Consider the following 17,157-nt stretch of genomic DNA (forward strand, 5'->3'; position numbering starts at 1 on the left):
TGATTGCGAGCTTTATAGCCATAGAAAGAAACCTTTGACATTTGATCCTGAAACTGAGATAACCCTTTCTAAAATTCAAAAATAAAAAGATCTTAAAAATGATTGAACCTGAGTTATAGCAAAATCATTCTAAACATTTTAAAGATTATGCAAACCCTTTAGTAGATAAAATTCATCATAGCATAAATATACCTACAATCCATGCTAATAATTTTGAATTAAAACCATCTATCATTCAAATGGTTCAAAACTCTTAGTTTAGGGAAACTCTTGTAGAAGATTCCAATTTATATTTAGGTAGTTTTTTTTTAATGCAATATTTAAGTATGATGGTGTCAATGATGATGTTATTAGACTTAAATTATTTCCTTCTTTCTAAAAGATAAAGCTAAAATATGGTTGAATTCTTTATCTCTAGATTTTATAATCACTTGGAATGAATTAGCTCATAAGTTTCTCGCTAAATATTTTCATCCTTAAAAAATTGCCAAACTCAGAAATGATATAACTTCTTTTACTCAGTTTGAAGGAGAATTCATTTATGACAGTACTTGTGTTTACAAGTGGTCATATCTTCCTTGTGGGATCAATGCTCTACTCTATAATTATATTACTTAATTCAACACATATATTTGTGTATATTAAGTGGGTTTTTATAATTTTTATATCAAAAAAAATCTAAGCATTATTATGAATTGATAGAGCCATAAATCATTTCATAATTCTATAAGTTACTCCATAGCCCTCATCACATACATAGTTTTTGTGCATGTAACTTGGCATACACACTATATTGCATATCTCTATATTATGATGATCTTTCAAGACAAATTCCTCATATTTCTTGTTTACATTTGCTTTTGTGTTAATTGTGAGGGACTTGTGTTTCTATTTTGTTTCATCGAGCTGTAGTTCTCAGGCCACAAGAGAGGCCCTCTTTGGTTCGTTTAGGCATGCACACAGGCCTTAATTCATCTCTCAGTTAAGGTATAATTTATGCACCTTATTAAGACCTCTAGTTATTTTGTATGAATGGTGCACACACACACCCCCCTTTGGACTGCTCTTTAGTTTTCACTCATATATAGGTATACTAGGGCGATACTTTAAGTGCTTTGTTATTACCCCATAGGTGAAAGCGACACCTTTAATAGCATATATTTTGCACTTACACGAATTGGACCCTACCGATCTAAATACTTACCCTTCTATTAGCCACAGATCCTTTGGATCCCGCTATCTCCCTCTTATGGGCTTCCAATTCATGCATATCATATAGCATGTCCGTTGGAATACGAACTTTGGACACTTAGGAGAGTTTATAAGCTCGTAAAATTATAAAGAATGCCAAAACATTTAATTCATAGTTTTCTAAGACCAAAATATTTGAGACTCAATTTTTCATTGGATTGTATTAAAATCCATAAAAACATATATTTTAAAAGACATTGGTTTAGCCATAAGAAGCTCATTTGACCCTTTTTGAGCTTATCTCACCTTAGTAGACTATAGATGACTTAGCATTTTCCCCATTGGCTTAACTATAGGATAACTTATAACATAGCCAATAATTTGCCTTGGGTAATTCCATATGATGCTAGGATTATCCAATAACTTACTTATGTGGCTCTAGCTTTCCACTTAGGTGAACCTAAGCAGATTAGAGACTTTCCCATAGATTGACTTTAGTGACTTTAGTCACCTTGACAGGACCTTCATCACTTTTATCACAGGTTTAGTTAGTTGATTATAGGTGATCCTAGGGGTGTCAATTTCGGGTCACGGGTCGGGTTCGGGACGAACCCGGAATTGACCCGGGTTCAATCAGGTCGACCCTAACCCGACCCGGGTAGGCAACGGGTCGAAATCCTGGACCCGAACCCGACCCGAAGTGGGTTCAGGTCAACCCTACACGGCCCGTTATTGCGGGCAGCGGCGCGGGTTCGCGACTTCACACGACGCAGTGGGTTCGGCTTTGGCACTTCGGCGGTTCGCAGCGTGACGCGGTGCGGTGGGCAGCGGCAGTGGCACGGCAGGGCGGCGGCCAGCCAGCATCGCCGGAAAATGCGTCGTAACTTTTCTGTCGCACCAAAGCGCCGTTACATGCGCCGTTCTTTACCAACGCATAATTTCCGCCGGAACATCTGCCAGTAATCGTGTGTTTTCCCGTAGTAGATATTGATGAGGACGTCAAAGTTAAGAGAGATTGTGAAATCTCGTAAGTAAAAAGAAGATAAACTCTTAAACATCAAGACATATTTTGGTGTAATCCTCAAAATTTTATTAAGAAACCTCATAATTAAGCGTGCTCATTCTAGAGAAATCCTAAGATGGGTAACCTCCTAGGAAGTTACACCAACAGAAAAAACCATGATGTCATTATTTAAAAGTGGATATTATCTATATAGTTAAGAGTTTGAGATGTTATAAATACCAATAAAAAAAGTTGGCTCACCTCCATCGTTTAGACCGTCCCTCTCTTATCGCTGACATGTGTGAATTTCTTGTATGTACAAAAAAAGTTAAATTCATGCATACTCATAGTAAGTGAAGTGTATGTATTTAAAAGGATAAAATCACATATCATAATAGCCAAAGAAACTGTATCCAAGAAAAACATATGTAACTAAAGAAACTTAGGAAAAATCAAGAGTTACAACATAGAAGGAATGAGGGACATTAAGAAGAAAAAGATAGGAGAGAGAAAATAAGGTTTGGAGATTTTAGAGCCATTTTTGTCGGTCGTTCCTATTGAAAAAATTGCTCGTCTCAATGTTGGCTACCGTTACCCTACCTCTGATTTTAGGGATTTAGTTTATTTTATGTTTTATTGATTTTAATTTAGTCTAAACTCACAAAAGTCACGATATCTAAATTTTTAGCAAACTTATACATAGTAACTTTTAGAATGCTATAATTTGAATCATTATGTATGTATTAATTTTCATCAGATATATATATATATATATATATATATATATATATTTTGGGGGTAATATCCTAATTTGAGAAATTTAGATAAATATAAAAAAATTGAAAAAATAAGTATCAAAATATCATAATATTATTGTATGGAATGCATACTTATTGCAATCCAATCATTGTGGGTGTACATATGAAAAAGTGCACATTATATTTTCCTATGAATTTTATTATTCTTGGTTTATATGTATTAAAATGATAGAATAAGTTGAGCACTAAGTCTTATATCAAATGTTTATCATGTTATACATTATATGAAATATGTGTATGCAAAAAAGACTGGCTAGAAATGATTGACTGATTTAGGTTAGTAGAATACATGTTACCCTGCATAAGAGAGTGGTTGACGGCATTCCTTTTAAAATAAAATTTTTGGAGTAATATTAAATGATATGAAAAGAGAGGCAAAATGAGAGAGATTGATAAGATCTGATGGCCGGGCACGAAGTGACAACTTATGATTTGAAAGCTACCTAACCTAAATGACTTGTGATATGATTGATTCTTATAAATATGATGATTAAGATTGATTCTAGTAGGTTTGGCCTACAAATTTGAACACATGAAAATACCACAGACAGCCATGTGTCCTATATTACTTACATTGATTTTATTGCTTGCATATGCATATAATAGGAATATATATGATAGATTGCACAAACAATTTATTAAGAGATGATTTTTATATGATATATGTATGATTGATACATATATAATAAAACTAATACAATATCATATGATATATACAAATCATTGGTTATGAATTACATGCACTAAATGACACATGAATATATGATACATACGAATTATACATCATACATGATATACTGATTGACATATTACAATGCATTGGAACAAGATATGTGAGACATGTATAAGATCGACACCGTACGACATGCATATGAATATGACATGTATATAGATTTTATGAACTGAGATAGATAGAAACTATTATAGAACTAATGGGTATAGAAATGATAGAGTTTACTTACCCTTTGTGTATGGTTATCGATTACTGATAACTGCACTTAAGATAAATAATTGTATTAATATTTATTGATTATATGATATGTTATTATTTAATTGATTGGTACATGCTTTTTATAGTTATATGTTCTTATAATATTGAATGAATGCCTATATGCATACTATTTTTATTTCCTTTCATTAATTTTAGTTGTAGATTTTGTTAACCTACTAAGCTGTTAGCTTACTATGTGGATTGAAATATTTTTTAGGAGGGGTCATTAGGATCTAGGGGAGTGAGGCAAATATGGGATTCAAGTTTTATTTTATTTTTGCATTTTCTTTAGTTTAATTTTTTGTAGTTAGGAGTTAAAAGATAGAATGATGAATATATATATTTAACTATTGACTATTGCATATGAATTTTGAGGAATGAATATAATTTTATATTTTGATGTATATATATTTTAGTTGATTTCGCTGAATTGATTTGATAAATTCATAGTAACTTTGGTTGATTAATTAAAAGATTAAAATATGTAATTCTCTAAAATTTGATATTGGAATGTTACAAGAATTACGAGTGAGTGTTTTTAAACTTTTTTCCATTAAGAAGATGATAGTTTTTTAGGAATTTACCAAACTTAATTTATAATTTTGCCCATCCTCACAAAAAAATGGCCAACCTAACCCCTTACTCTCAATGTAGTACTTAATTAATTAAAATATAAGCCCATAACTTTCACATTTTAATATACTTGTAAATTTAGTGGCATTACTAGTTGCTTGTATTTTTTTAGAAATATTACTTTTATGTATTTTTATTTAATTAATCAAAATTTTGCCACCCTATAGTGTGCCTCTAGCAAACAATATGGAATAGGAAAAAAATTTGGTATCACTATTTGTGAATCCTAAAGACCCAAAAAATCAATAGAGTGTGTTATCATTGAACTCACTGATAATGTCATGGATTACAATTTTGATGTATTGGAAATGCCCAAGTCATTAGGGTTGCCTTAGAATGATGTCATGAGGTATATAGGGCATCATTTATTTATGGGTGTTATAACTTCAGAGCACAAGATATGAACATAAACTTTCCAAGTTGTGATAGGGTGTGTGAGAAAGGGAAATGCTTTTGGAGGCTCCAAGAGCTAATCTTTAACACCATTAACAAATACATGCATAAGTAAACAAGGTTGATGAATATATTCGTCATCAACTAACATTGGCTCAAATCAACTAGGTTTTTGATCTTTTGCATAAGGGTGCACACCATGTGCTTAATGCTCATCCATAAAAATGATTTATTCATTATCCCTACCAATCATATTTCGTGATGTGAAATCCTTAATGATGTATTGTTTTCATGTTTTTTGGAAGTCACCATCATTAATCACATTTTTTAGATAAAAGGCAATGTTGCTAGTTAAACTAGGTGAATATATCAGGGCAAAAATGTTGGTATAATGAATTGATGCAATCATCACCAATGATAAACTCCATTGCATTGTTTGCATCTTCTCCTTTTATTGTGGGAGTTCAATATTATCAGATATATCGTGCCTTATCATGTTATATATATTTTTTTCTAAAAGAAGCAAGAGAGAGAGAGGCAAAATTTGACTGCTTTGAGAGATAGAGAGAGATAGGGAGCACAGGTGTGCATTTGGTCGATTTGGATGATCTGATTTATGAATTAACTAAACTAATTGGTTTTGGTTAAAAAAAAAAAAAAAAAACAAAGCCAAGCAAACTCAAATTAAACTTAAGTTTGATATGTTCGATTTGATTATAGATGAATCAAAATATAAATAAGCTTAATAATAAATTTAAATTTTTTGTTTAAATAACATATATTAAGAAGAAATGCCAATAAAACTTTGTTAAATTTATAATTTTAGCACATGAAATAAATATCATTCATTTTGATTCTTATATCACATATTTATTGATATGGGTTTTTAATTTAAAATTTGGAAACTTAATATAATTCAAAATTTTAATTTAATTAATTTAACAAATGCAAAACCCTAACCAATAACTAGAAAAAATAGGTCCAAATGATACTTTAACAACCAATCTAAAGAAACCAAATAAAATCAGTTTGATTGCAATTTTTTTTAACCTATAACAAAAAGGAAAGAAGCAATGAGACATTTCAGGCCATTTCATATATGATTTTTCATAATTTTTTATAAATTATAAATATTTTTTAAAAATAAAATAAGAATGCCTGCAAATTTTATTTAAAAATAAAATTTAATTATAATTATTTTAATTTTATGCTGTCTCCTATTCTCACTCTAGTCCACACTTAGCAAATCCCAAACAGCGCCGTGCTAGCGCACGCACATTCGCTGATATACGCCATTTATTTATGCCGTCGTCGCCATCATCACCAAACAAAGCTAAAAAGAGTCAAACGCTTTGCCTTCTCTCTCTCTCTCCTCTCCTCTACCGCTGCAGGGCACCTGCGCTGCAATTCCTCCTATTTTCTTGCCTCTTCTAAAGGTACTCACCCTTCTCTCTCCTTTATTAGGGTTTACTTGTATTGTTTTTTTAACAAATCCACAGCGATTTTGGGTATCTTGTTCTCTCGCTAGCGAGCCCTATCTGGTTTTGTTGCGTCCTGGACTGCGTTTTCCTGTTGTTCCTACTGCTCGTGCTGCGCAGGGGGTTGCTTCGCCCTAGTTCCTGTTTCGATCTGGAATTGGGCGGCCCTGTAGCGGCTGTTTTGGGGCTGGTCGAGGGTTTGCAGCTGGGCTTTTATGGGGAAACTTTTCGGTTTTGTCACGTTTCCTAATACTCGAAGTTTGTGTATGCTTTCATTGCTTGTTGGTGTTTGACTACTGGCTTCCAGTTAGGGAAGCTGTATTAGAAGGTTATTTAGTGGTTTCTCGCTTTAGTGCTGCATATCTGTTCATTCAATATATGAAATTTTCTTATTTTCTGTCATTAAGTATTTTGATGCTGCTTAAAAAAATTGTTTTGCCCTTGCAACTGCAACTTACCTGTTTCTTGGCATTGATCTGCAGGCGCTACCGGATATATCGTGGAAAGTTTGCATTTTTATTTATATCAAGGATATCCATTAGTAATCTGTGGAATCCTTGTATGGTCGATTTCTGGATAGGTTGTTGAGTTCTTTTTGTTGTAGCGTGATACACTCGATTTATTTATTTCCAAAGGATTATGAAAAAGTTGCTACTGCATTAATCATACGCAGTTGGTTAGTTAAACTGGGGATCCTGACTTTAGCTTTTAATCCGTCAAAATGTGCTATTGAAGACTAAAGATGTTTCCAGTTTAACGAGTCTGCAAAGGCAACCTCCTTGTGATGATATCTGATTTGTCTGTCTCAGAGGGGCTGCAGATTTTTTTTGGATAGCTGCTGCACAGATTAGAATGTGCCTCCAGTAACGGTGATGGCATTGGGGGCAGCATGCTGGCTATTTTAGGTAGACATGCAAAGGTACACTACAACCAGCGGTGGTTCTGGGGTCAGTAACAGTTCAGTTGGTGGGGTGTCTACTAGGGAAAATGCAAGGGTGGATTCATCCTTTTCAACTTCAAACTATTCTCAGAATTCAAGGTTATTGTTTCTATGCTCTTCTGTTCATTTTTGTCTTTGTAACATATGGATCTTCTTTATGGTTTGGCATTTGACCTGGTTATTTTGTTCTTCTTCCATCATTGTTTCTTGTTTCCTTGATCCTCATTCAAGATGTTAGCACATGTATCAATCTTTTCTTCAGCTATTTCCTTGTTGTCAGTGTGCTTGAACGCATCCGCTGTGCCAATATTCAGTTTGCTTAATCTATTTTATTTTCTTTCATGGGTTCATAAATGATGATTACAGGTGCAAATGAATCAAAAGTTCAAAACCATCATGTAGTGGGTGCAATAGAAGTCCTTGTAAATAAGTAATATTTAAAATTTAACTCATTTTTTAAATTTCTTCTAAGATCATAAAAGTCTCTGTTTGATCAAGTATAACTTTCGACATGAAGTAGCATCTTAAGCTATCCACTGATGGCAAAACCAATGCTCAATTTATCTCTTTTTGACATAATCAATGTTTGTACAATTTTAAATGGCATGATGTAACCCCCCCCCCCCCCCCCAAAAAAAAAAAAAAAAAAAAACCAGTGTTTCTACATGCAACATTGAGTTTGTGGATTTTTGGGCCGCTCAAATTGGAGTCTTAAGTTTGAACAAACCCTCCTGCTAGATTAAGCCAAAGAAGCTCGACCATCTGAGGTTTTATCAGTTTTATCATCATCTTGTACGATTCTAACTCCTCTGAATGGTGTATGTAGGGATGGTAGATGCAACGCCCACCTCACCTAGGTTCGATTGCGTAATTGATCACATTAGTGGCCCATTATGATGCCTTTGTGCGCTTGTTAATGTGTAATTTTTTTCTGGTAGGCCTGAATTTCTTTGTGTGGCTTAACCTCCTACCATCCCCATTTCTCAATCATTCATTTCTAAAGGATTTGATCTATATTAATATTATGAGGTATTGTTGTTTTTGTCAGATCTATTCAATAGGTTGCGAACCTTCTCACAATTGTTTTAGCCATAAAAAATTTATCTGGTTATTGTTGTTGTTGCCTTTTACATGACATTTAGCTTTGCGATATTAAACATCACGAATGGCGGCCACTTGTTTAATCCAAGTTTGGTGAAGTTAGGTGCTTCGACTTAGTGAAACCATTATCTGATCTCTTTTTGATCTTTGGAGTATTCAATATCCATCATCCATTATATGTAAACACAAAATAGTTTAGATAAGGATCTAAATTACCCTCTAAAAATTTATATTCAGAGATTAGAAAATTCTGATTAGGATTAGAATAATCCTCCATAATCTATGTATATGACTCATTTTTATTTTAGGCTTTTCTCTACTATTTAGAGCTTTGGAGAAATTTTGTCATTGTCGATGATGCTTGTTACACTCCAGTTGAAGTTTGCGCTGTTTGACGTAATTGCAACATCATGCATGCTGCTTATGCTGTAGAATTCTGCTGTCAATGACCATGTTTCTCGATCCTCTTAATTTTTTAATGATTAAGGGCACTCATTGTGCTCTATTGACAATTTTCTTGCAGCATATGTCCTTTATAAGAATTATATATTAAAAAATTAAAGTTGTAAGTAGGAATTGAAGCTTTCATGAAGCTTTCAGGAATTTATATGCACTGTGCGCTTTGCCTTCTCCCAGCGCTTGAGAAGGCCATGAAGTATCACCCCTTGGCATCTCGGGCTTGGCTTTTGAAGCACGCTTTTAACATTGCTGTACTAGGTGACGCTCAAATCACAATAAGCATCACATTGTGATCATTCCATCTTTTTTCGGCAACACCTTTGACCTTGTCTTTGTACTCTTCTATAACCATTAACATTGATGCACATGAAGATTAATCTATGTGCCCTTGATATCGCTTTTCTTTACTCTGATTGCAGAAGCAATTATTTTGTACTTAAATCACTTATTTGAATCTGGACTATCCTTGTACGGAGTCATGCAAATTATGGACCTTTGCAATTGGATTGTGCATAGTTTTATTTCTTCTAGGGGATTTTCACATAAAATCTTGCTTTCTTTTGCTGTGCCTGCATTTGCATTTCCTGAAATTTCTTTGAGTTTGCAATGTAGTTATAATGGAACTGGTGGTGAAGTTTGAGATATTTGCTTAGAATGGCGCATTTACTTTAGGTGGCTTTGCAAGTTAAAGCCCTTTGTGCATGCATATTGTATAAGAACCTTGTTATTTTGTGCGTGAACTACTGTCCTCATTGCTTCTTCTCTGAAATATAGGCCTGTTATTTATCTGTTGACAGAATTTTCTATTATAACAACTACGATAACATCATACCTTTATCCCACTAAGTGTAGTCGGCTACATGAATCTTTTTTCTCCATTGTGTCTTGTTAAGAGTCAAATTCTCATTTAAATTTAATAAAAAAAGTTATTTCTAATATTTTTTTGAAGGGATTTTCACATAAAATCTTGCTTTCCTTTGTTGTGCATGCATTTGCATTTCCTGAAATTTCTTTGAGCTTGCAATGAGATATTTGCTTAGAACGGTGCAATTGCTTTAGGTGGCTTTGCAAGCTAAAGCCTTTCATGGATGCATATTCATTAAAAACCTTGTCATTTTGTGCGTGAATTGCTGTCCTTGTTGGTTTTTCTCTAAAATATAGTTCTCTTATTTATCTTTTGACAAAAAATTATATGATAACATCAGCAACAACAATAACATCAAGCCTTTATCCCACTACATGGAGTCGGTTATATGAATTATTTTTTTTCCATTGTGTCCTGTTAAAAGTCAAATTCTTATTTAAATTTAATAAAAATATTATTTCTAATATTTTATAGTCAAATCTTTTTAGGTCTACCTCTATCATTTTTAACATAGAAAAAATTCAATACATCTACTTTCCTAATCTGGTCGTTGGAAGGTCAATATTTTATGTGTCCATGGCACAAACAATGCAAATAGAGTTTTTCATTTTGAACATTTGCGAGACCCAGTTCACCATGATGTGTGCTATTTTGTGCCATTGAAATGTATGCCCCAAGCATATCCTTTGCAACATTCTTAATATCACTAGCTTTTTTTTTTTTTACGTGACATTATCATCATTATGCACAATGAAAATCTTAAGATTTTGAAACTTAATTTAAAAAATATTTTTTTAGTATTCTTTAAATGCCCTCATCTAATCTTAGGAGAATATTTTTCTTTATTTTTTGTATTTCGCCCTTTTATCTTAAATTCCAAAATTAATAAGCGATGCTGAGTACATAAATTTTCACTCGAGATAATGTTATACTCTTTGTAATCTAAATGATCTTTTTTTTTGAAAATATATTCAATCTGAGTTTTAGTATATCCATTTTTATAAGTGATGAGATGCCCCTCTTTTCTTAATTAAGGTATTAACAATTATAAAATTATAAATAATAGCAAAATCTAATATGGTTCTACCAATTTCATTAGTTGCTGTAAACTCATAGTCACCGTGAATACTTTTAGAATTTTTCACAATTCTACCAACATGTCTATTTAAATTTCTTCTAATAATTTTTTTTTGTTCAAGAGGTATCCTTTATATTAATTCTTTTAAGTTTTTCTAAAATTTTAAGTTTAAGCACTTATTTAAACCTACTTGATGAGCATACTTATAATGTTAATAATCTTAGCATCAACTGTAATCTTTAAAGCGATAATTCTATTTTCAATTCTATTAATTTCTACAACATTATCCTTCAAACTTTATAATCACACATACATCATTTCTAGTATGTCTCCTACTTGAATACCAGAGTTTAAATCATAAACTATCAATCTTTTTAGCCTTATTTCTAATGCATTTATTTTCTTGGATGCAAAAAATATTTATCTTTCTATGAATCAGAATATCGATTAATTACATTAATTTTCCTGTAAGAGAATCTATATTTCAAGTTCCTATCATAATCCTAATTTCTTGGATGCCCACATTTGTACATGATATAAGAACTCTTGCTTATTTAATATTGCACTCTTGAGCAGTGCATTGACTCTTATACACTTTTCTGGTCATACATTGCGTCGCTTCTAGAGAACACCATAGCGTTAACACAATGTATTAAATAATTCATGCCATGATTATTCGACAAGTTTTATATTGGCTACCGATTACCTAACGCAACCCTCCATTTTTCTCATCGAAGGCTTGGGACCTGGCAACGACAGTGTTACAAAAAATTATATTATGTGAAAGAAAATTAACATTTGTCAATGGTTCGTTTTTAAAGCTTTAAGATCCATGTTTTTGGTTGAATTGCAAAGTTGAGGCTTCTGCAACTTATTTACTACTAGGTGTGGGTTATGATGTATCTTACCTCTTTCATTTTCATGGTTCGGCTTTGCTCTTGAATCATTTACAATTAAGTCTTTCACTCTGCATCAGACATGAAAAATCCTCAGATACGCATGTTGCATCGTATATTTAACGTGTTGGGGCTATTGTTGTCATTCATACAGTTGTAAATATCCGAACCGTACTCCTCCATGAGTCAATTATGAATATGTTCCAGCGTTCTATTGAATTTTTTTTGTATTTTCTATAATGTTATTGGAAACAATAAATTTGAATAATTCTTTATTAAAAGTCTACAATTAATTCTTTTCTTTGTTCAAGCCCACAATGCTAGGAGTATGCTATCAGGTATCTATGCTACAGTGAGGACAACTTGTCATACATTTTGGCAATTTTCGTAGTTTATCTTTTTTTTTTTTCCCGTAGTTTATCCTAGGTATCACTCTCTTATGAAATTAGGGCAAAGTGTAATTCATGTTTATTTTTAAGTAGAATTCAGTGATTGTAAAAAAATTTCATGGAATATTCTTGCTAAAGCACCTATGCCACAGTACTGTTGAGGATAATAGCTACATTTGTTGTTGGGAATCAACTTTAAGGCTATTGGTTCTTGCAATGGATGACTGTCTGCATGTTTTTTTAAGATGACACATGCTGCCTCAGGGAACTATTGTTGATTTTTTACATTGAACTCATTTTGTTTTGTTGCTAGTCCGAATTGATTTGAAGGATTTCACATATCATTCATACGGTGAAAGCCAAATACGTGCAGGCATATTAATTCATGGATTTCACATGTCATTCAATCTGTTCCATTATTTAAAATTTTCAATGCTGAGGCTTGTTCTTTCATTTGTGCTGTTACATATTATAGGGTTTAAGCCTCACATAATTAGCACTTGAATGATGCTGATGAATACCTTTATTATGCGCAACTGATGTAGGAAAGAAACAGATGATAAGAAGATCTCTAGGAAAAAGAGCAAGTGAGTGAAGGATTTAAGCTTCTTGTGTATTTTAGATGCCATGATGTTAAGTTAATGTCTAAAATTGGATAGTATTTTTTTCAGGTTTCCTGATGATTACTTGTTGAATTTTATTTTAATTTAAAGCTGTTACGTTTCTTTTCTGTTTCAAAAGACACTTCCCTCTTGATTGCTCATTCTTACTTCCTGGAGTCTTCTTTTGTAGGCGACCGCTGCCTTTGCATCCATACAAACTAAAGGTTGATAGGGAACCTCTTAATTTCAGGTAACCCTTACTGAGAATTACCAATTAATTATGATTTGTATTGTGAAGCAGAGTCTCATTTAAGGATTTTTCAGCTTGTTTATAATGTAATATGCTTCGATTTACAACTTGATTGTAGTTTAGATTAACCATGTACCTTGGTAACCCGATTTTTTAACAATGTTCATTTTGATAGTTTCTCCCCCTCCACATAGCACTCACAAATCTAGAATTATTGGAAGTTACACGCACTGGGTTCATCCCATTTTCTTTCTTGTTGCTATTTTTTGATATTTTTTGGTCAATAGGACATTAAAGTTTGTGCAATGGATAAAACTATTTTTTTTTTTAAATGGCTACTCTACCTTTGAGAACCTTATTCTTTCTCCTTTTCTCTTCCTTTAAACCTACGCAAGCCACACAATAATTTCTCTCCAGATATCTCCCTAATGTAAAACATATGCATGAAAACAAGAACTGCTTGGGGATTTTAATATAAGAATATTAAAACTTTACTAGTTATAGAATTAGTGCTTACCCAAGTTAGGCTTTCAGAATTATCAAGTAGAAATTATGTAAGGCATGCGGTTACAACTAGATTAATGGGATGCTATCAATTTAATAACATAAAAATAGAGTGTAATGTTATGGCGAAGAAACAATAATCCACTGTTAACAAGTAGAACTTTTCACCTTGGCTCCCTCACTCACGCTCTTGATGGTGGGGCTTTAACGGAGGAAGATTGAGAGCAAACTGAGCAATGCCACTAGGAGACGAATGGTGCCCAAGGTATAGTCCGTTGGAGAAGTAGCCGGCGGCGGGGAGTCCACGGGATGACTAGTGAGTATCCAACGTCCAGGAGGAATATGCTCATCGATGGAAGGTATTAGCGTAAACTGGATGCGATGTAAGTTATCCTCCACGGAGGAATCCGCGTCTAGGTTCACATCAAAGAGAAGGAGATTCAAGAATGTTGGTTAATCCTTGATCATCAAATAAGAAACCGTGGCCGACTTCCGGATCGGCCATGCATGATGGTGGTGGTGGTTGGGAGAATCTCTCTTGAGCTTGGTGAGGAGGTGAAGAGATAATGGGAGAAGTCCTGGGAGGGTGAAGGGGGCGGCTATTGGTGGAGTTATTTGGGTTGAAACAAGTGATTTGGGGACAAGGAGAAGAGAGGGAAAAATATGAACTTTAATTTCAGATTTTCATTAATGGAAGAGGCTAATTTGAAATTCAAATTAACCCAAATAATGGGTTAATGGGGTGGCGGTTATGGGAGAGATTTAAGGGAGAATTAATGTCGCTTAGGTGGCAAAGTGAGGAGAGAGAGGGGAATAGAGGGGGCCAGCCCCAAGGGGTTTAATTTTGTATTTAAATTAAATGAGAGTGGGGCCCATGTGATTAAATACATCAATTGAATCAAATTCTAAATTAAATTCAGATTTGATGAGCTATGAAGAGTTTCCTAATTGGATTTCGTCATTTAAGGAGGGATTTAAAATTCAAATTTCAATTTGAATTTCAAATTTGAAACTTCCTAAATGACAAGGGAATAAATTAGGAAAGTAATAAAGTTGAATTGATTTAGAAAATTCAAAAATCCAAGGGCTGATTTGGATGGCCGGCGGGTGGGGAATTCCTCGGGTTGATCGGCGGCTGTGGGAAAGGGCTCGGTCGGCCGGTGGTGGGGCGGGGCGGCCGAACGGGAGTTGGAGAGGGTGGAATCTAGGGGTTAACGGCAAGGGGAAGGGGTCGGGTGGCTGACCGGCCAAGTGGTGGGGTGGTGGGGAAAGATCTAGCGGCTAGGGGAGAGGAAAAAAGAAGAAATTAGATAGAAAACCAAGAGCTCCACCAAGGGGCTGTTGGGTATTGCTTTGAGCCTCTCCTAGGCTAATCCTCACTCGAGAACTCACAAAGAGAACTCTAGACCTCACAAAGAGATCCAAAACCAAAGTTGAAATTTCATATCAATATTCATCCTTCAGTACAATGCATGAGGCCTCCTATAAATAGGCCAAAATGAAACAAAAACTAAAAGACATAAATGTCCTCGGGGCTACAATATCAAATGACCACCCATAAGGGTAAAACAGTAAAAACTAAAAAAAATAAAATAAACTACTACATAAAATGACTCAAAATATAAACTCCTGATGGTGGCCATCGATCTCCGGCGTCTCCGATGGTACATGTGTCGAAATCGCTGACGATGTCCTCATCACTCCCCAACCAAGTCTTACTTGCTTCTGTAGTCTGTCCGTCCATCTGTCTTACATCCCCCCTCAATCTGCTAAAAAATGGATTATGGTGTGGATAAAGAGGGTGAATGGCAGCTCTCCATTCGTTCCTTTAAATTTAGAGCATCTTGGTTGATTTGCTGCCTGCTAAAATTTGAAAGAGATGCTGGTCCCCTGACAAGTTGATGATGAATTGGTGTAAAGAGGAAGGGATGGGTGTACGATGGAAATCAAGTGGGCGTTAGTTGCATCAAGTCTTAAAATAGTGGGGGTAAAATTAAATTTGCCAATATGAATTAATAGGGTTATTTGTGTCATTAACTTCTGTCAAGGTGCTCTACTTCTTGTGTGATCATAACTGATTGACCAAATTTAAGAAAATTGGGCAAAGAAATGGATTGAACTTCTAGCCGTCTTATGTTTAATGTGGTGGAGCTATTTCATAATAAAATCATTTATAATTCCCTTGTTCTCTTGTGTCTCATGTTTTCATATTAACTGAAGTTTTCTCTTTGTATTCTTATATATATGTGTATATACATATACATATATATGTATGTATATACACATACATATATATGTATGTATATACACATACATATATATGTATGTATACATACATATGTGTGTGTGTGTTTATTTTTATTTATCTTTATATGATTATGCTTCACCTGCATCCCTCTGTAAGTTCTATGTTTTTTTTATTTAGACTTGGGCCACCTGATCTATATCCCCAGACTCCTAACTGCCCAGAAGAGACACTAACAAAAGAATACCTGCAATCTGGCTATAAGGAGACGGTTGATGGAATTGAGGTATGTTCTATGCCATTCTATGATTTTCTTTCTTCATAGTTGTAATTTGATAAGCGTTACACATTCTGCATTCTTTCTTTCTGGTAAAATTTTTATTTTCTTATTTTTGTGCAATTTATCAGTTAGCGTTCAGGAAACATTATCTACTCTTGTAACATTCTTTTTGCATAACTGCAGCTTGTAATTTTGGAAGTTCTTTTAAGTCCTGTTTAGCACCAGATTGATGTGCTTATTTTGTTATAATGGAGGATTGAAAAGGCTAATAGGTTGTATAGCTGTATGAGCGTTGGAGGATTAAACATATTTCATTCAAGGACTGAAGCATAGAAATAAATTTTTTTTGCGCAATTTATATGATAATCTTCAAGAAACTACATTTGCTCTTGTAAATCTGTTGGCATAACTAGAGCTTCTGGTGTGGGAGTTATTTAGCAACAGATTGATGTGCTTTATTCTGTTGGAGTGGAAGATTGGAAAGGCTTAGAATATAGGTTGAGTAGATTAAAATATTTCATTCAATAACTGACTTTAGAGAGAAAAATTATGTTTTTAACGCTTGTTACTTTGCTTGTTGTGATGGATGTAAATCCTGCTTTGTAACCTAGTTCCATTGCTTTCGGGTGGTTTCTATTTAGTTAAATTATATCTGTATGACTCTGATAAACGTATGCGCTAGTGATAGGATTGGAGGAAACTACTATTTGGTTTGTTTTATTTTGAATGTTATAATTGTTGCACTGTGTAAAGTATAAAAAAATCTGATCTTTTTTTAATTAGTTGTAATTTATGTAGATATAGAGAGTATTTCTTGGGCCTCTCATTAGTAGGTTGTACTATAGATATGGTGATTTTTTTTCCTTCAAGACTGAATGAGAACTGCCTTCTTGATGACCTCATATCATACTTTCCTATTGAAGCTTTTGCTTCTGTCTTAAAAAGCGATCTTGAACCATTTTATGCTTATACAGAAAATGAAGAGTTAATGAAAGTCAAAGAGCTTCTAAACGTTTGACTAGTTAAAATAAGTGGTTGTGC

At 33.8% G+C, this 17,157-nt stretch overlaps 1 protein-coding gene across 5 annotated transcripts in view; it reads left to right on the forward strand.

Annotated features, from left to right (window-relative positions):
• Positions 1-6,316: 6,316 nt before the first annotated feature.
• LOC110093533 (mediator of RNA polymerase II transcription subunit 12) overlaps positions 6,317-17,157 on the forward strand; it is a 40,168-nt gene continuing 29,327 nt past the window's right edge. For 2 of the 5 annotated variants that reach the window (XM_020818441.2, XM_020818445.2), the window contains exons 1-5: positions 6,317-6,465; positions 6,990-7,546; positions 12,781-12,822; positions 13,028-13,087; positions 16,017-16,122. In XM_020818441.2, the coding sequence (XP_020674100.1) occupies positions 7,419-7,546; positions 12,781-12,822; positions 13,028-13,087; positions 16,017-16,122 (336 nt within the window). In that variant the 5' untranslated portion in view covers positions 6,317-6,465; positions 6,990-7,418. The remainder of the gene's footprint in view (positions 6,466-6,989; positions 7,547-12,780; positions 12,823-13,027; positions 13,088-16,016; positions 16,123-17,157) is intronic. The other 3 variants (XM_028694304.1, XM_020818442.2, XM_020818443.2) reach the window with 3 other exon arrangements.

This window comes from Dendrobium catenatum, unplaced genomic scaffold (assembly GCF_001605985.2).
Source record: "Dendrobium catenatum unplaced genomic scaffold, ASM160598v2 fragScaff_scaffold_450, whole genome shotgun sequence".
Taxonomy (NCBI): Eukaryota; Viridiplantae; Streptophyta; class Magnoliopsida; order Asparagales; family Orchidaceae; genus Dendrobium; species Dendrobium catenatum.